The sequence below is a fragment of the Solanum verrucosum genome, unplaced genomic scaffold, assembly GCF_900185275.1.
Source record: "Solanum verrucosum unplaced genomic scaffold, falcon-dt-bn FXZP01000177.1, whole genome shotgun sequence".
Lineage (NCBI taxonomy): Eukaryota > Viridiplantae > Streptophyta > Magnoliopsida > Solanales > Solanaceae > Solanum > Solanum verrucosum.
In genome coordinates, this window is record NW_026020401.1 from 460,581 (window position 1) to 482,070 (window position 21,490).

At 35.8% G+C, this 21,490-nt stretch overlaps 2 protein-coding genes across 2 annotated transcripts in view; one reads left to right on the forward strand and one right to left on the reverse strand.

Moving 5' to 3' along the window:
* The window catches only part of LOC125839888 (uncharacterized), a 31,424-nt gene extending 13,968 nt beyond the window's left edge, over positions 1-17,456 (reverse strand). The window contains exons 1-3 of the mRNA XM_049518865.1: positions 17,377-17,456; positions 10,840-11,015; positions 10,557-10,738 (exon numbers count right to left, since the gene is read on the reverse strand). Coding sequence (XP_049374822.1) covers positions 10,557-10,738; positions 10,840-11,015; positions 17,377-17,456 — 438 coding nt within the window. The remainder of the gene's footprint in view (positions 1-10,556; positions 10,739-10,839; positions 11,016-17,376) is intronic.
* Positions 1-21,490, forward strand: part of LOC125839970 (non-specific lipid-transfer protein 2-like) — a 554,062-nt gene that overhangs the window by 46,490 nt on the left and 486,082 nt on the right. The gene's annotated exons all lie outside the window — the stretch shown is intronic.

Here is a 21,490-nt window from a genome sequence, read left to right on the forward strand (position 1 = left end):
ATGATATCTCTTTTACAGTTCAACAAGTTAGTCAATTTATGCAAGCTCACCGTCATCTCCAATTGATGGTTGTTCGTCGCATCATTCGGTATCTTCTAGGAACATCTACTCGTGGATTGTTCTTTCCAAGTGGTTCTCCTATTCATCTTAATATTTTTAGTGATTCTGACTGGGCGGGATGTCCTGATACATGTCGTTTAGTCACTGGTTGGTGCATGTTTCTTGGAGAGTCATTGATATTTTGGAAGAGTAAAAAGCAAGATCGTGTGTCAAAATCTTCAATAGAGGTTGAATATCAATCCATGTCTACTCCTTGCTCCGAGGTTGTATGGCTTCGTGGATTACTTGCTAAGATTGGATTTCCTCAATCTCATCCTACTCCTCTCCGTGCTGATAATACAAGTGTTATTCAGATTGCTACTAATCCAATTTTTCATGAGAGAACAAAACACATCGAAGTAGATTGTCATTATATATGAGAAGTTGTAGATAAATGAGTCATTACTCTTCCACATGTGTCCAGTGATCTTCAAATAGCTGATGCATTTACAAAATTCATGTCACGACAGTGCCATTAGTTTCTAGTAGGCAAATTGATGCTTCTTGATCCACCAATATCAATTTGAAGGGGGATTTTAGCATGATGGATATCTAAATAATTGTATATATTAATGTAATTATATAGTGATATAAATTAGCATGATCATATAGATTTGTTGTAGAATCAAAAAAATAAATATTGTGATAGAATAGCTAATTTGGAGGGATAGCAAAGCAGATTTAGAGGGATTGCAGATTTGTAGAGATAGAATAGCTGATCTTTAGAGATATGAATGATGGATCTTTAGGGATGTGTAATTTTTATTCTCTCTATATAATGGAAAGACTCTCTTACTTTGAGAGGCATTCAGTAGAAAATTGAAAGGGAACACCTCCACTGTGCGGCCTGAATAAAACAGGACTCTATGAATGGCCATCACTATCTCGACCAAACATCAACTTCACCATTGTTGGACTTTCCCTACATTTGTGGAATCAAAGATTGGGACACCCCCATTCTCGAGTTTTATTTTTCATTTTACGTAATTCATGTATTTCGTATTCTTCCAAGGACAAGTTCAGTTTTTGTACACATATTTCCATTTTCTTCCAACACTTTGTCCAACAGCTTTCCATAAGAAATAATTACAATGATCTGTGGGGGCCATCCCATGTTCTCTCTATTGATAAAAAACGATACTATTGTCTCTTTGTTGATCAGTTCACCAGATATATTTGGTTGTACACAATGAAAAACAAACATGAGGTTCAAAAACACTTTCAAAGCTTACATCCCGTGCTTGAAAAACATTTTGGGCACAATTTACAATGATGGAGGCGGAGAATATCAGACCATGGAACCATACCTTAACTACAATGGCATACAACACCTTACTTCTCCTTCTCACACTCCTCAAAGGGTCGCCCTGGCTGAAAGACGTCATCGACACTTTATTAAGACAGTGAAAACGTTGCTTCACCAAGCGAGTTTACCCTCCAATTTTTGGACATTTGCCTGCCATCATGCTGCCTTTCTCATAAACCGACTGCCCACCACCACTCTTGATAATGAGCCCTTCGATTGTATCCTATAATCAAATCTCTCTGATAAACATCTTGTCGATGATTTGATTTTCACATATTATTTAGAATTTTCATGTGCGCTTTTCGCCTGGCTTCTTTGCGTAAAGAACCTAACTCGTCGGAAGTTAAGAAAAATGAACCATTTAACCCTTTAACCAGTGTATGCTAAGTAGTGGCAATAAGAATTTGAACTTTATGAAATTGGAACCAGAACTTTCAACATAGAAAAGCTAGTAATTTTATGTGTCTTCTCGAGCGAGTGAAGTGCTTCACGGATGTGGAGCACGAACGCATAAAACTTTAAGTCCCTGTTATATTCCAGGTATTTTGATGATCCTCACAAATGAATGGACCTGGTCCCTAACAGAGTTCTCTCGTCCAGATCTATAATGGGGTACATCTGTAAAGCTGTTGTGTCAGAGGTTAGTAAGGCGTCAGCGTACTACACCAATCAAAATGGACGAGGGTGTTTGTCCAACGGGTAATAACTCTTTATGGTTGTTGTTTTCTACATGACAAACACCATATTAAATTCATTCATCCTAATCAGCCAGCAAGTCTTTTTAAGAACCCATAAAGAAGTTTGCAAAGGACCTGGTCCCTGCAAGACTGCGATATGAAAAGGTGACAAGATAGCCGTCAGAAAAGCTGCCACCTCTGATGTGGTAGGTGAGCAACTTTTCTGAACAGCAGGCTTTCAGCCAATAGGGTTGTCTCAACGAGTTTGTGTTGATTTTATATAGTCTCTTCCCAAAATTCACAAACTCAAGACTTAGCAAAACAAAAACTTGCATTTTCTCTGAAAATTCATAAACTTTAAAAGAAGGCCATCTTCAAGGAAGAACAATACTCATGCTCAACAGAGGGACCTGATAGAGTCCTGAAGTGTCTTTGTTGAGTTTATGTTTTGTTAGTTTTTGCAACTTGAAAATTCTTAAGAACACTTGCAGAGACTCACTTTCAAGAAGTATTCTCCGACAAGCACAACAAGGACCTGATCAAGCTGCAAGCATCAGAGTATGTCTTAGGAGTTATACCTCTGTGCATATATTGTAAATATGTTGCTAGTTTATAAATGATTCAGATATTGTTTTAGTTGCCCAAATGTCTGATATTGAAAATCAAATGGTAGTTCTAGAAGCTGAAAATCTAGAACTGAAGGAAAAGATAATGGGGGTAACTACTACAGTTTTTAAAGGAAAAAACGAGGCAAGCAGTTTGCAGCTAGAGCTTGAAAATAAGACGCATACTGCTGAAATGAAGATGAAATTGGCTTTGGAAAGAAATCTTGAGTTGGAGATGGACCTGGTACGTGTAAAAAAGGAACTTGAAAAATCCCTCAAATGGACCAATTCCTCTAAGATCCTTACAAATCTAATTGGTCAAGGAAACAATAGTAGAAGAGGGCTGAGTTATAAGAAGATAGAGCCCCCATACAATCCTCACATCAAATCTGTTTCTAATGATGATAATATGTTGTGTGTGCATTGTGGTCGAGATGGACATCTTATAAAGGATTGTCCTGTTTTGAAAAAATATGGAGAAAGTTCGTCAAACTATTCCCAACAGAGGAATAGACTGAAGAAGGGACCTGGTCCTGCTTCTAGGCTCAAGTTGAAGAAAACCAGTCTGCCTTACTGGACAAAAGATTTTCTTATCACTCTGTTATCTGCTTACTGGGAACTCCGTCTCAAATGGGCTCCCAAGGCTAACAAATGATTTGCTATGCACGTGAGAGGAAATAGTAACAATCAGTGGTGGTTCATGAATTGCGGATGCTCAAAGCACATGACTGGGAAAACTGAAAACTTCTTCTCTCTCAAGGCACTTCAATATGGAGGTGTCTCTTCTGGCAATGGCAAGAAATGGTACATTCTTAGTGTAGGCAGGGCTTAAAAATCTGTGGAATACTTCATTGAAGTTGTGTACTATTTTAATGGTTGGAGTACAATCTTTCAAGTGTTCCACAGATTTGTGATGAACAAAATGAAGTCAAGTTCCTTATCATACAAATGTGTGGTCACAAACTTGCTCTCTCCGGTGATGATCTTGAAAAAAAGAAGATGAAAGAACATGTATATTGCTGATCTGAATACTGCTCGTAGTGACAATCTCACTTGCCTTAATGCTTAAGGTGAGAATGCTGAGGGATGACACAAGAGACGTTCTCATGTGAGTGCCTCTCTACTGCACAAACATATGTCAGGAGACCTGGTCCTCAGTCTGCGCAAACTGATATTTGCAGATGACAAAGGTTATGACGATGGTGTTAAATAGAAGCATATCAGACCATTCGTCAGATGGAATATGCAGGCTTTCAATCTTTCAAAGAACTTTCGGCTAAAGTGGTGAATAATAAATGTTTTGTGACCAAAATGATGATATTGAGAGGTGTAATCTCAATGATGTTGAAAGAGTATTTGTGGGATACTCTTCCTCCAGCAAGGCTTATCTGGTATATAAAAAATGTGTGCATTGAAAAAGATGTTCATGTGATTTTTGATGAGTCTTGAAGAATTGAGAAGTAAGTTGCAAAACAAAGAAGATTCTGAGATGTTTCAGATTTAGAGAGATGATCTAAACAATGCGCTTGCTGAAGAACATCCTCTTCATGAATCCAGCAATCTAAAAGAAGTTGATGTAGATTATGAACCTGATGAGGGACCCGGTCCTGTAGACAGTGCTGAACAAAGATGGTGCAGTTCAAACTGATAATGTGAATTCTGAAGGTGAGAATGAAGAAGTTGATCAAGCTCAGTTTGAAAAACGCAAAGTATGACACTCGGTTCCCAACAAGCTGATAGATTGTCCAAATTCCTCTTCAACAATGGCTTCAAGAGAGGTAAAATTGACAAAACCCTCTTTTTTAAGTCACAAGGAAGGGAGTTGCTGATTATTCAAGTATATCAATGATGTCATTTTTGGAGAAACCTTTTGAATTGTTGTGTGAAGAGTTCACCGCATTCATGGGTAGTGAGTTCTAAATGAGCACGATGGGAGATTTCTTCTTAGAGCCATAGATTCAGCACACCTCGAAAGGTAACCTCGGTTATCCGGAAAAGCACATTAATGAGCTGCTCAAATGGCTTAACATACTTGAAGTCAAGACAATGATAAAGAGAGGTAATGTCATCATGAAGCTTTGTAAGATGGAAGATCAAGTGGCTGACATCTTCACTGAAGCTTAAAGCAAGGACCAGTTGTATACTCTCATAGGAGCTTAGCTACAGAGAAGAAGACATCACAACGTTCAGGGTAATTGATGTCTGATCAAAGACAGGGACCTGGTACCAGTTCAGAGAAGCTATTGAAAATGTTTCAATATTATGGATGCCTAGACAATTCATACTCTTATGGGCACTAACTTGAAGCTGGATGATGATGAACCTGGTTCTATTCTGTCCATCAGAAGACTTTTTGATTTGGAGGAACATGTTATGCTGATTATGTTTGGTATCGAGTTGATGGAAAGAGCACCTCAGGAGTGACTTATGTTAAAGGATGAACTCTCACTCATGGGGAACTAAAAGGTAAGATTCAGTTGCTCTTTCAACAACTGAGGTAGAGAATGTGGCAGGTGCAGCTTGATGTATGGTCAAATCTTGTGGATCAAGCAGCAGCCTGAATCTCTTAAAGATCTGGATGAAATAATCAAACTGATGATGGAAATGCTAAAACGTTCTTGAATGGATCCTGCCTGAAGCAATCAATTCTCTCATGGCTACGCAAAGGGGGCAAGTATCTTTGTTTTTCAGTTATGTATGTTTTAGCAAATTCAGTTTCATACCTTATGTAGCTATACACACATGGAAAAAGGGCTGAAGGAAAGGAGAGGTCAGGATATATATAGGCAAATCACATTCAAACTTCAGAGAGGGACCTGGTCCGTTCTCCAAGGTTAGCACTCTTAACATTGCAGTTTGAATTATGCATGTGAACCGTTACAATTGCCAAATGTCTATCATTCAGGTATTTGATCATTGTCCCATCTTTTGAATGCCTAAATGACACCTTCTTTCACATAATATACCATTTCACTTTCTTTATACTCCATATTTCTTTTCAAATCCCCCTCCAAGATCAGAAATTTTTAAAACCCTCTTTTCTCCTCTCTCAAAAACACTTCAAACGGTTAAACTCTTTGTTCTTACTGGAGATTTTTATGATAAAGATGTTTTAAGTGTGAAGAGGGACTAGGTCCACCAAGCAAAAGGAAGATGTGGAAAAGATGTTGTTCAAAAGGGGGAAGTTGATATTCTGAGAACTGAAAGTATTCTGAATAAGAGGGTGTCTGATTTTATTTTATTTTAAAAAAAATGAAATGAAATTTTGTTTTTGGTTCCTCAATTATTGATCTATTCATCGCGGAGGCTTTGGGTAAGTTTGATTTTACCAATCTTTCTATTATGAGAAACTTAGGCAAGTGTTGAAAGCTATTATAGTTGCTCTTTCTAACTGGGATACTGAAATGGGTTGTCTAAAGGCTCAGCTTCTGAAACAACACTATCAGAGGGACCAGGAGAATATGAGCTTCAAATGAGGCTTCTGAAAATACCATACTAAGATGCTCTACTAATTCTATTCTTTCAATCCCTTGCCTCTAAGTCATACCTTCTCTTCCTAACTTCCTAAGTCAGTCCTCATTCCTCTTTTTCTATGGAACTTGAGTGGGCATTGTTCTGGTTTTCATTCGTAGTTATATTTGCAATGCTTTGATGGCTGATCTTTTATTTATGGATGAAAAAAATATGTCTTATTTCTACTAACTTGTCTCATTACTTTATGCATTTTTACTCATGCTCAGTGTTGCCCAAATGTCCATGAATTTGCTTGAACTGCATTTCTGTCAACTTGGTTTACTACTTTAACCCTTTTTTATGATGTCAAAAGGGGGAAACTTGTTAAGGTATGAGATCAATGGTTAGCTACTTGAAGAAGACAAGGTCATGCCGATAGGGGGAATAAATGCTAGCTACTTGAAAAGGACATGGTCATGCCGATAGGGGGAATAAGTGCTAGCTACTTGAAGAGGATGTGGTCATGCCAGTAGGGGGGAAGAAGTTGAACAAGTTTGTCATCATCAAAAAAGGGTAAAATGTTATTTTGATGTTTTGATGATTCGACAAACTTTGGGGATGATAAAACTCCAGTTACCTGAAGAGTTCTTGCTGATAGGGGGAACAGGTGAATAAGTATGTTATCATCAAAAAGGAGGAAAATGTTAGTTCGAAGCTGATATGAGATGTTAGTTTGAAGTTGATATGAAGTTTTGATGATTTAACAAACTTATCGATCTAACAAGGAACCAAATCCTTGTTATTGGGACTGCTAACAAGGAAATGAATGAATAAACTTAATGTGAGGAATATTTGTGTGTAATCATCAAAAAGGGGGAAAATGTTATATTCTAGGTGTTTTGATGATCCTCACAAATGCAGGGACCTGGTCCCTAGCAGAGTGCTTTCGTCCAGATATAAATGGAGTACAACTGTAAAGCTGTCATGTCAGGTGGTAGGTGAAAAGTGTCGTGTCCTACACCAATACGAAGAGCGAACGAGATTGCATGCTTCAATGTCTCACAAATGTAGGGATCTGGTCCCATGCATAGTTCTCTCGTCCAGATCTATAATGGGGTACATCTATAAAGCTGTTGTGTCAGAAGTTGGTGAGGCGTCAACGTACTACACCAATCAGAATGGACGAGGGTGTTTGTCCAACGGGTAATAACTCTTTATGGTTGATATTTTCTACATGACAAACACCATATTAAATTCATTCATCCTAATCAGCCAGCAAGTCTTTTCAAGAACCCACAAAGAAGTTTACAAGGGACCTAGTCCCTGCAAGACTGCGTTATGAAAAGGTGACAAGACAGCCGTCAGAAAAGCTGCCACCTTTGATGTGGTAGGTGAGTAACTTTTCTGAACAGCAGGCTTTCAGCCAATAGGGTTGTCTCAACAAGTTTGTGTTGATTTTATATAGTCTCTTCCTAAAATACACAAACTCAAGACTTAGCAAAACAAAAACTTGCATTTTCTCTGAAAATTCATAAACTTTAAAAGAAGGCCATCTTCAAGGAAGAACAATACTCATGCTCAACAAAGGGACCTGATAGAGTGCTGAAGCGTCCTTGTTGAGTTTGAGTTTTGTTAGTTTTTGCAACTTGAAAATTCTCAAGAACACTTGCAAAGACTCACTTTCAAGAAGTATTCTCCGGCAAGCACAACAAGGACCTGATCAAGCTGCAAGCATTAGAGTGTGTCTTAGGAGTTATACTTCCGTGCAAATATTGTAAATATGTTCCTAGTTTATAAAGGATTCAGATATTTGTTTCGGTTTCTAAAAGCCTAAATCAGTTGAGTTTAACTGGTTTAGTGGGCAACATTGTTTTGCTGCTTAGTCAAATTCTAAGTCATCTAGGAGCTAGTTGATTTAGTGGGCGGTATGGTATCCTCTTAGCAAAGTCTAAGTTATCTAGGGGTGATAAATTAGTGGGCAGTGTTGTATCTGTTTTGGCTCGTCTAAGTGATAAGAGGTATTGCTTAGTGTGGAGATTAGCAGGCTAATCTCATTTTGTAAACTGACTTTTACTTTTGCTTGGAGAAGATTAGTGGAAGCAGTTTGAAAAGTCCTGTGTGACAGGTCGTGGTTTTACTCCTTTGAGTAAGGAGATTTCCACGTAAAATCGTTGTGCCTGATTTACTTTGTGTTATTCATATTCTGCACTTTATTCTGTCGGGGACCTGGTCCCAAGAACACTGGTGGACGCGTACATTCCAACAGTCCCCATTCGAAGTTCTTTTCAAAGAGACACCCGCTTATGAATCTCTTCGTACATTTGGCTGTCTATGCTACCCATGGCTCCGACCATATGATCAACATAAATTAGAGCTGTATTCCAAGCCTTGTGTCTATCTTAGTTCTTCGGTCACCCATCATTGTCATCAGTGTTTTGAACCTACAAACTCCAAACTTTTTCTCTCACGGGATGTACAATTTTTCGAGCATATTTTCCCTTTTGCTACTATGTTTTCTCACTTAAAACAAAAGTTATCATATTTAAACTGGGAGTATAATTTAAACAAAAACAATTCAAATCTGGATATTACTTCCAAACACCACTACTCCAGATCACACGCTGCTTCCCCCCACCATTCCATTGATGCGAGATACACGCCAAGATGATTGCTCACTTCATGTTGTACCGAGGAACAAACCACAGTCAGATCATTTCACCACTCCTTCTCCAGGTAATCTTCACACTACTTCCCTTTCCCTTGACTTCCATCAGATTTCCCCTATTGTAGATTCCCTACCATCCCACTTCATATTTCAAAGCCACCCCTCTGCCCTCTCTGCTCGTCCTCTCACATTATATCGCCGACCACCGATTACTCATGTTTATCGGCGTCACTCCGACGCACAATCGTGCAGTAACAAGGTTGCAAAACAACATCATCAAGCGGCGCAAAATTGTTGACTACACTGCCCACATAACCCAAACTGTACCAATTCTACCTGTCAGCCAAAAACAAGCACAAAAGTTCCCATATTGGAGAGATGCTATGCAGCTTGAGTTTGATGCACTGATAAAGAATCATACTTGGGAGTTGGTTCCGCCAGACCCCACCAGGAATGTTGTTCCCTGTGAATGGTTGTTTTGAATTAAAACTAAGTCTGATGGATCCATTAATAAGTACAAAGCACGTTTGGTTGCAAAAGGGTTCACCCAAAGGCCTGGGGTTTATTTTCATAAAACATACAGTCCAGTGGTTAAACCCACCACAATTCGGATTGTCCTCACCCTTGTTGTACAAAACAATTGGGCACTGCATCAAATCGATGTCAATAATGCTTTTCTTCAAGGGAAGCTTCAGGAAGATGTGTATATGACTCAACCACCCGGATATGAAAATTCAGAGCATCCTGACTATGTCTGCCATCTCAAAAAGGCTATCTACGGCCTGCTACAAGCTCCCAAAGCCTGTTATGATGCACTTACTGATTCTTTGATCCGGATGGGGTTCAAGAGGTCTGAGTCTGATAATTCTCTCTTTGTTCTGCATAATTTGGGCTTAACTATTTATATCCTTATATATGTGGATGGCATCATACTCACGGGCAGCAATGAAACACTCCTTCAACAAGTCATTACCTCTCTTTCCAAAAACATTTCTCTTAAATACCTTGTCTTACTGCACTATTTCTTGGTCATTGAGGTACGCAGGGATGTTAACGGTTTGTTTCTCAGTCAATCTAAGTATATACAGGAGGTACTACATGACACTCAAATACATGACTGCAAAGGCGTTCAGTCTCCAATGAGTACGTCAGTGGCACTACTGGTAGATGACGGAGCCCCCAACACTGATGGAAAAGAGTATATGAGTGTACTTGGTAAGCTTCAATACCTTTCTTTTACACAGCCTGACATCACATATTCAGTAAACAAGCTCACTCAGTTCAACACCTGTCCCTATGTGGTTCACTGGAAGGCAGTTAAACGTATCCTTCGGTATCTTAAAGAAACATCCCACCATGGTATTCATATATCTCTGCAGCAGTCCACTAATCTCTATGCCTATGCGGATGCCGATTGGGCAGGTGATACTAATGATCGCCGCTCCATCTCTGGTTACATTGTTTTTCTTGCCTTGACTCCTATTTCCTGGTCTTCTCATAAGCAACCTACTGTCTCCCGCTCCTCCACTGAGGCTGAGTGTAGGTCACGTAAGTTTATCTGTTCCTATTTTCTAGGAGTTAGGTTAGCACGGTCTGTTTTGTTAGCGCTGTATAAAAACTCCATTGGAGGCTCATTAATAAACATACAATTTCATTCTACTTCTGTGAATTTATAAATCCTTCCTAGAATATAACACCGACGTGCATCAACATAAGCAGATAAAGCCAAAAAGAAAACAATGATATGAAACCTGTGCAGGAAATCGTGTTCTTTCATCACCATCTTTTTTCCAAGCATATGGATTGATTAGCATTTGACCAGAGCTTGCAGCCTCAAAGATTCCGTGGAGCTTCTTATCATCGTAGTTGAACAAGAACACTGGCAAACCAGGATTTACATTTTTCACATATATAAAGTGTGCGCTAGGCAAACCTGTCAAAGATTTTAAAATGTATATAATTGAGTAACAACGACCCATTGTCCTAATTATTATTTTTAATCAAAGGACAATATATTAGGGCCAAATAACTGACCTACTAGTTGCTTTTCGAGACACTCTCTTATTGTAGTATTTTTGCACCCAAATATAACACCGCCTAGTTGATCTCTTGGCAGATTTCTAAAAGCTTTACCATCTTTTAGCTGGAATGGTGATGCCGGTGCTGAATTACTATGTGTGAAGGTTTGCGTTTTTTTCTTTTCCCACATCCTGAAAAATCCATATGGACAGAACTAAATCATCAGGAACTGTAAAAGAAAAATAGAGCTACTACTATAATCAAGCTAAACAAAACACAGGAATAATAAGTACGAAGCAATTCATCAGTTTAAGCCAACCACATTAGGAACTCTTAAACAGAGAGTCTTTAGTTTCCTCATTCACCAACACACCCAGAAAACTAAATAAAGAAAAAATAACTGCATACATCACTTTTCACCGTGCAAATGTGTTGATCTACAGTGGTTCTCATTCAGTTTCTAAATATTCATGTCCAAATTCACATCAATAGCTAAATGTATTTGATACAGCTCAAGATGAATCAAAATCAAACAAGGAAAACTTTCACAGAGACTAAAATCGCTCAGCAAAAAGTACAGAGGAATCACATCAAATGCTTGATCAATCACAAGTCCGTAAATACAAGGATATATAACATCGCAAGACAATCACAGTAACAAAAACAACAAAATGAACAATTTTCTTACTCAACAAGAGAGTAATTTAGCTACCAAATCGATGATCAGACGGTTATCTGAACCAAATATACCTATAAAATCAACTTCAATTGTATCTTACAGTGACAACTGGAGAAGAAAAGGGAAAATTACCTGAGAGAATTTTCACTTTTAAATGGAAGAAGATAACTGTTATAACTAAAAGAGGCGCGAATTTGCACTCCCAAGTACTTGATAAAACAAACTAACACACCCAACTGACCAAGTGTACTTTTTTTTTTTTTTACTTTCTTATGTTATATTTTATTTATTTTGAAAATATTCTACAATTTATATTTCACATTTTGAAACTTTATGGAATTTACTTTAAGAATTCAAATTTATTTGATTATTTTAAATTTGAAAATTTAAATGATTTTTCTTTTTATTCAATTGAATACTTTCTTTTTGTACCGAACACACCCTAAAAGTAAATAAATAGTCAAAGTTTCAAACTTGAGTTCTTGCTGAATTCAGTTATATCACTTAGCTATGATATGCTTAATGAATACAACACATGGTAAGTAAACATATGATATGACAATTGTTACCACAGACTAAAGGCAGACACCGGATTTTAAGGATGACATTTGATATTCGGTTTGATATTTCTAAAATTCAATTTTAATAACTAAAACTAAATAACAAATACCCGACTTTCAAAGCTCGATCCGGCACAACAATTAGGTAATTCGATTTTAGGTAGGAGTGGGAGTTGGGTGTTTGTGCCATTCAAATTGGACAAGAAAATTTCAGTTTGGATATATCATTTTTTTTTATTGAAGAAATTACAATACAAATAAGCTTTGATTGAATTAGATTTTTTAAGTTAGATTTTGGATTAGTCGACTTGAGCATTTCATTTTTTTTTTATTTTGACTTTGAGCCTTTAAGGCAAGCTATAACAATTAACAACTTCAATTATGTTATAAATTCATTGAACTAAGTGGATTGTCCATATTGAGTTTATCCATAAACTTATGCTTATCATCTATGTGTATTCCCTAGGTTCTATGAACCTTTTTTTGATAAGAATGTATCTATTTATTATGATACTTAATATGGTGACTTTTGGAATGATTTCTCAACCTATAAATAGGGTTGTTCATTCACTATTGTAAAATACACACATGAGAGACAAGAAGACATTTGAATAAGATGATATCTACATTCTACTCCCCATATCTTTTGTCTGTATTATTTGTAGTATATTGCTTATATTTTATAACACGTTATCAACATGAGACTTTAGCCAATTGAGATTGAGTTTTTAGTTTTTTCTTTCGCTCATGTTTTGATTGATCTCGTTATGAGAATCAAGAAGGAAAAATGATAACTACTGGAATCAAGGTATAATATGCATAAAATCATGTATGTATTTTCTAGAATCTTTTTATGATTTAGAATACAATAGTGTTCGGTCACTAACATTATCCAGGAACCAAAGACATATACTACTACTGATTGAATTTGACATGCTCTACAAAATTCCTTAAATGGAAGAAGGTATAAAGTTTTAGTAGCATGAGTTTGAATATTATTTTGATTATTTTGAAAGACTCAAAGGGTGCCTCATGTTACCGTTAGTTAAGGGTAAGACGGTGGATTCAAGTCCCATCGCACCAAAAGCTCCAGATGCACCATGATTAAAATGTTTGAGGGTAAGACAGTAGATTCATGTTCTATCGCACCAAGAGGGTAAGGCATCAATTTGAGTTTTGATGCACCATGATGATAAAGATTGGGTTCAAGTCCCATAGAATTATGGCCTAACACGCCTTATATGGGTAAGATTGAGTTTGAGTCAATTTACCATAGTGATTATATAATGATGACTAAGGCTTTGATAAAAAGCCATGAAATTCGTCTCATTGAATTTGCTCCATACATTGAAGCGAATGTGGTAGCAGTACATGATAAATTTGAAATCCACCAAATTGCTCCATTCTATCACATGAATTTGAAATCCACCAAATTGCTCCATTCTATCACATGAATATGATAGCAGTGAATAATAAGTCTGAAATATGACAAGTGATTGAATGTATGAATAAGGGCGTGGATGGACAAAATTATAATAGTCATTATTGTGGTAATTATGAAAGGAAGAACATTGTGGGTTCTCCAAATAGGCCTTCAAAATATGAAGGCAATTCTTATCATCATAATGGTATGAAAGGTCATTGGATCAGTGGTTATTGTGCGACCTAACATTATAAAAATCCCCCATTAAAAGAAAGGAAGATAAAGTGGTGGTACACTTGACCTTTCAAAGTGATGTTGAGGTGGGTCATGCAAAAATGATAAATTTTAAAGGCATGACAATGTGCTTATAATACAAATTTATGAAGCACATATAAATGATTAGTCCAATTCTTGAAAAGAAATGTGACGTGTGATAAGCATCGTGAATGCTCAACCATTCTGAAAGTGAATGGGTCAAGATATGATAAAATCATTATGGGTTGGATATATGACCTCTATGGGAGGTTTGAGAAAAATGATATATGTCACAACTCACCTCTACGAGATGTTTGAGAAAAACAAAGATAAGTTGACATGATCGGTAGGCCATTCCGATTTAAATGTGATGCAAAAGTAATTGAAAATTCATGTGGCCTAAATGATGAAGAAATAAAAGTTTTTTCAAGAATTTTCTTGTGTTGCTTGTTCTCATGATAAAATGATCATTGTATCATTGTACCGTCTAAGGTTGGGATTGTATTCTCTGAGATTTTTAGAACATATAATAAGGTGAATATGGGCCTGTTCACCGACCATGTGGACCATTTGTAACCATATGATAGATGCATCTATGGGATGGTCACATGTGCTTTGTTGTTAGCTTACAAATTGGTTTTTGTAAGGTTGTTTGCTCGAATTGTTAAATTAAGAGCACAATTTCAAACTATGAAATTACATTGATAATGCTGGTTGGTTTAGCAGAAATTGTATGCCTCCAATTCTAGCTAAACCATGGGTATGAGAACAAAACTCCCAAATAAAATTTGGTATGAGATGAGTTTATTTAATATGTAACAACACATGTATGTATCAAACCAGCAAGGTTTCCCCATCATAATTGGTTTAGGGTCAGGAATCAAATAATTTCCATCTAAAGTTTGAATGTGCGATATATGATTTAACCACGCACAAAGATGGATCCCCAAGTGAGGTTGGGGTGAATGTTATATTTTCTAACATTGTGGGGAGAGATGATTGACAGTTGAAAATTATGAGATGAATTATCTAGACCCTCGTAAAAAATATGAACTTGAAGTTCAAGAGATAATTCATTTGCATAATGTTGAAAATTAATTACCAGATGAATTTGTTGATCCTATGTTATAATTCAGCTGCAAATGCTTCAATGAGAAGTCCTTAAGGGACAAAGTCTATGATATGCATGAAGCGTGATAGACCAATTGATTCCAAATGAAAAACTTCTTAAGGAACGAGAAGAGCAAGATGGTCATGATAATGAGGCAAGTGATTTAAAAGGAGCACGATGACAAAACACCTCATAAAAACCTTGGCAAAGGTTTAGGTACCTGAAATGATGAAATATGAAGAGATCTTGATAAGCTATGTCGTATTGGAATCGAGTCAAAAAAACCGTCAATGATATCTTTGATATGAAGTAGCACTCAATGCTACCGATGATGGCGAGGATCTTGAATTCAAATCAGTCATATAATGTGGATAGGTAAATGATTGGACAAATGAAATGCACAATTCAAGTAAATTATGTTTCACTTTGAAAAGTGATATTTTGGACTATAGTCCATGGATCAAGATATATGTCAGTGGGGCACAAATAAATTATTGTGCGAAAGTATAACCGTAAGATAAAAAGTACGATTTGTGCCTTGGGCAAAAAGGGTTTTCACAAAATTCCTGACATTATTAAATGGAGATATATTCTCATGTTGTGGATGCAATGAAGCTTGTTATAGTCTGACAATAGATGAAATGCTTGAATATATGTAATGAATGATGGTCATGTCTATCTAGACGATGAAGGTTATATGAAAATCCTTGAAGGATTTAAAAGGTTTTAAAGCAATTCCATTGAGTACCCCAATGGCTGTGAGATTGTTTAATATAAAGAAAGATCAATTCTGATCTGATGAAAATGATTAAAAAATATCATGTATCAGTGAAATTGATGCACATATAAATTATTGATTATGCAGATGTCGGGAACTATGTGATTTTTCTTTGAAAAGAGATATTTCAGCCACCATGTATGAAGATAATGATGTATACATCAAAGGAGACTGGACAAAGAACATTTCACCAAACTTCTTCTTCACACATGATTTTCAATAAAATGGTGAGATAGAAGTTCAAAAGATCTCTTCAAGTGATAATCTTACAGATTTATTCACTAAGGCATTGCCAACGTCAACATTTGAGAAGTTGAGATATAAGATTGGAATGCGTCATCTCTGAGATATCAAGTAAAGCTTTCAGCAAGGGAAGTGAAATACGCGTTGTACTCTTTTCCTTAACCATGGTTTTGTCCCAAATGATTTTTTCTAGTAAGGTTTTTAATGAGGCAACACTCAAAGTGTATTATGATATGTGTGTACTCTTTTTCCTTCATTAGGCTTTTTTCCACTGGGTTTTTCCTAGTAAGGTTTAACAAGGCACATTATCTATGGACATCCAATGGAGAGTGTAATAAATCCATTGAACTAAGTTGATTGTCCATTGAGTTTATCCATAAACTTATACTTATCATCTATGTGTATTCCCTAGGTTCTATGAACCTTTTTGGATAAGAATGTAAATATTTAGTATGATACTTAATATGGTGACTTTTGGAATGATTTCTAAACCTATAAATAGGGTTGTTCATTCACCATTGTAAAATACACACATGAGAGACAAGAAGATATTTGAATAAGATGATCTCTATATTCTACTCCCCATATCTTTTGTCTATATTATTTGTAGTATATTGCTTATATTTTATAACAAATTCATCAAATATTTTGCTTCTTAGAATATACAATATCTACCATTAACAAGGACTGAGAACATTATATTACCCATCGTGTAATTTCATATTGAACTTAATACTATAATAGTAGGGTCTAGAGTACCGATCTATTGGATCTTTGGAAATTGGACTTATTAATATTGGACACATATCATATGGATATGGCTTAATATAAGACATAAGAATTTTGGATTTTCAGATATCCAAAAATTGTAATACTAAATCTCATATTCAATCCAAAATTCTTAAATTTTTTAAAAGTAAAAATTCAAGTTCAATCCATAATCCAAAAATTCAAATCAAATAACTAAAAAGTTTGAATTTCAAGTTGACTAAAACTATGTTCACCCCTAATTTTAGGTGATTTAGTCACCCTTGGTCATGGATGGGTCAAGTCTATGCAACCAACAAATAAAGGTCATATATATAATTAAAATTTAATTAAATGTCTTATAATTGTATCGTTAATAGAGGAACAATTTTAAGCATAAAAATAATGTTAAAGGTAAATTTGATCCGATAGATAATAAGGACCATTTTGACTTTTTCCGATTTTCAATTATTTATGAAATTTGTGAAGATAAATTTTCTATATTTATAAATTTTTAAAGACTCATTTATCAATTTTTATTTGTTCTTAACCACTAGTTTTACAAATGATATATAATCTTCTTTCCCTAAATCTATGAAATGTAAGTTTATTAACTAGGAGCACTACCATAAATTGACAATCTAACAAAACTACATTTACATTTTGTGCCTACATTGGAACAATTTACTTAGATTTAATCATGATAAATTGATATAAGTTGATGTATTTTTCTATAAAAGTAAGTAGCAATCTAACCTTATTGGATTTTTCCGAGGATCCCCTGATCTATTCATGGAAAGATGTTGACGATTGGAGGCGGATTTTTCAGCAGACATTTCTTGACGGAAGTCTCAGGACTTCTAACCTAATTCAATACTGATAAAATTTGATTGACAGCTCAGGACAGAATATAGATAAATATTTTCCTTTTAAATAAACTATCCAAACCTACCTAATGTGAGGGGATTATAACATTTCTGATCCCAAAGTAATTGGTAAATTCTCTTTTTGGTCCTAATTGTGATATATGACCCAATATATTTATTCTCCAATTAATTTAAATGTGTGTCATTGGTTCCTTTATTTATGTAGAGAACATGGTATATTTAACTATATATGGATTGTAACACCCCGTATTCGAAAACAGACCAATCAGCAGATTTCCAAAAGTTGTAGGTGCAACCCACGGTTGCCACCCACGGACTGTAGGGTGACCCACGGTCCGTTCTGGTAGTCTGTGGTTCACCACATGCAGCCCCTCATCAGAAAAGGCCCAGAAAATTATTCTAAGTCCAGACCTACGGACCGTAGGTCAGCCACGGTCCGTGGTCCAGGGCCGTAGGTTAGACCCTCAGACAAAAGTTTCTAAGGCATGACCCACGGACCGTAGGTCAGGCCTCAGACTGTGGTCCTGGTTCGTGGATCGAGGCCCCAGAATCTAGTCCTAGAACCCCATTGACGGTTGACCAGCACGGACCGTGGGTCATTCCACGAACCGTCGGTTGGTTCCAACAACTTTTAAGTCAGGGGTCTTTTAGTCTTTTCCCTATGCATTGGACCCCTAAACTACGTCGTTTAATCCCTAAACTACGTGGTTTTGATCTGTTTTAGCCTAGTAAACTAATTAGAACCTAACCTAATCAATTATTCACCATAACCAAGCGAAACCTAGAGCAAAATAGAGGAGAAAGTCAAGCAGCCCTAGTTCAAGAATGCATCGAGTTTTCATCAGTTCCATCCCCGAAATCGGAAGATTTCTCGGTGGAATTCGTCATCAGGTATGTGAAATTTCACTAGTGGGTTCCTTTCACCCATTAGGTCCCTAGATTTCAGTCAGAATCTTGATTCCCTTAATATCATCTAGACCTAGGGTTTCTTGAATATTAGATATTCTTGGGTTTTAGCTGTTAGAATGATCCAAATCAGATTGTCATGATTTTAGTATCGATTTGTGTAGATTATTTCATAAATTCAGAACCCTAGCTATGTAGTTCTTTTAGTTCATGAATTACACATGCTAGGTTCGTTATTTCAGATATACATGCCTCAGATTTGAATGTTTCATTATTAGTACATTAATGTTGCATTTTTAGTTCGCATGTCAGTATTTTGACCTATCCAATATTACATAAATTCAGTCATAAATTTTTAATTACATAATCAATTGGGAGTAGCTTAATACCGAGTGGACTAGGGTCAATCACCTTCAAGTCCCAGAACTACGTGCCCCATAGGTTTATAAGTCCCATTTGTTGGCATTACATTTTAGTAATCACGCCATGCCTCTATACCTCTGGCATGGTATATTGGGTCTTCTCGATGGGGCGTATACATCGGACTCCACATTTAACTCATGTGGTTTTATGTCGGTTATTAGTATCTCCCTTACAGTTACAGTTAGATTTCAGTCTCAGCATGTTATAAACTTGGTCATTACATTCAGTCATTTCACATTCAGTATTCTCAGTTTAGTATCATGCTTATCTCTTATCATTGCTCAGATATATACTTTGTTCAGTTATGTTTATTGTTCAGTTTTATTCTATATTGCATGATCAGTACCTTTCAAGTACTGATACTCTGCGATACATCTTTTTGTGATGTAGGTTCAGGCCCTCAACCTCCAGATCACGCATAGATCAGTTCCCGGTCTCCAGTTCAGCAGCATCAGAGTCTTCATTTCTCGAGGACGGCATACTTGTTTCCTTTGCTTTTAGTTTTAGTTCCAGTTTTTGCTAGATTTAGCTAGGGCATGTCCCAACACTTCTAGTCAGTTAGAGGCTATTTCAGACATAGTTAGTTTCAGCTTTAGTATTTGAGTTTGACTTTTCAGTTGTTGTTAAACTCTCAGTTTTCATATATTCAGACAGTATATGGGTATTCCCCATCTTTTCTGTTTATCTCATGTCTTATGCTTCCGCACAGTATTTCTTTTAAGTATGCTTATATATGCCAACAGGGTTAGCTTGGGGTCACTCGTGATCCTAGGTCCCGTGTCCGCGTCTTTGGGGTAGCTTCAGGGCGTGACATGGACAATATTATTGTTAAATAAGGTGTAATCATATAAACCCGATAGAATACACAAATAATTAAGTGATAGAGCAATTAATATTAATAATAATAATAATAATAGTATATTTATGAATATTTATAAGTAAAAGGATCAAAAGTGCACAATTCAATTATACATTGAAGGTTAAAATGTGGTTAGTGAAATACTATAGGGGCTAAAATCAAAATTTACTAATAATTGAAGGATAAAAAATGCTATTGACCCTAATATGAGAGGTAAGCATTGTATTCTATGTGAAATTTATGAAATGTAAGTTTATTAACTAGGAGCTCTACCACAAATTGATAATTTAACAAAATACTTCATTTACATTTAGTGCCTAAATTGGAACAGTTTACTTTAGATTTAATCATGATAATTTGATATAGGTTGATGCATATTTCTTTTAATGAAAGCAAGTAATAATCTAATCTTTAAGAATTTGTCCAAGCGATCTATAAATAAAAAAGATGTTCGTGATTAACAACGGACTTTTAGCAGAACATCTTTGACAGAAGTTTCAACATTTTTAACCTATTTCATTTATCGATAAAATTCGGCTCCCGGCCCATGACAAAATGTGAATAAATATTTTTCTTTTAAATTAACCATACAAACCTACAGAATGTGAGGGGATAATAACACACTTAATCCCGACGTAATTGGTAAGTTCTTCTTTTGGTCCTTGTGATATATAACTCAATTTATTTATTTTTCAATCAATTTTGATGTGTGTTATTTGTTCCTCTAGGTAGAAAACATGCTATATTTGACTATATATGTACTATATTATCGCTAAATATGGTGTAACCATATAAACTTGACATAATACATGAGTAATTAAGTGGTGGAATAATTAACAATAGTACATTTGTGAATATTCACAAGTAAAAGGGATCGAATGTGCACAATTCAATTATACATTGACGGTTAAGTGTTCTTAGTGAAATACTATAAAGACTAAAACCAAAATTTACTGATAATTGAGGGACCAAATTAAAATGTTATAAATCATAATGTGAAAGGTAAGATTGTATTTTATGTGAAATTTATCTTATTTTTTAATGTGCAAAATGAAAAATTATTTTCCCCGGCAACCCTCTGATCTATCAATGGAAAGATGTTGATGATCGATCGACGATATCGTTTTCAATTAATGGAAATCTCAACATTTCTAACCTAATTCATAATTGATAGAATTTTGCTCCCGGTCCATGACATTATGTGAATAAATATTGGAAAAAAATTTATCTAACTACACATCCTTTTTTATCTTATTTTCTATTATTCCCTACCATTTCAAAAAATTACAAAAATCCCTCTTTTCTTCAATTTCTCTCACTTTTCCACTCTAAACAATCACCCTCAAGGTTTTTTCCCCCTTTTTTCATGCCTAGAATCACTCCATGGTATCACCAACTATCTCCATCACTCCACTTTTGAATTTCAAATCTTTTCTTTTTTTCTTTTCCAGTTCATCAATTGCAAGTTGTTGAAGAGGTAGTCCTTCTCCATCTATTTTTTTTTCCAGTTCATCAATTATCGATTTTTTTTCATCTATAAATTTCTGATATATATATATGGATGATAGGTATGTACGGGCAATCTTCAGAAAGCATTATTGAACAACACGAAGCAAAAGGAACGGAAGAGAAGAGATGAATCGGTTGTTGTCATACGGCAACGGAAAGTTACTGCTTAATTGCATATAGTGAATAATAAACACAAGAAGTAGATACGAAAAATGTATCTTGAACTCTGAAATGCAAAGAATGCAACGACGTATAATTAAGGAAAAGGAAAAACAAATAACTGTGG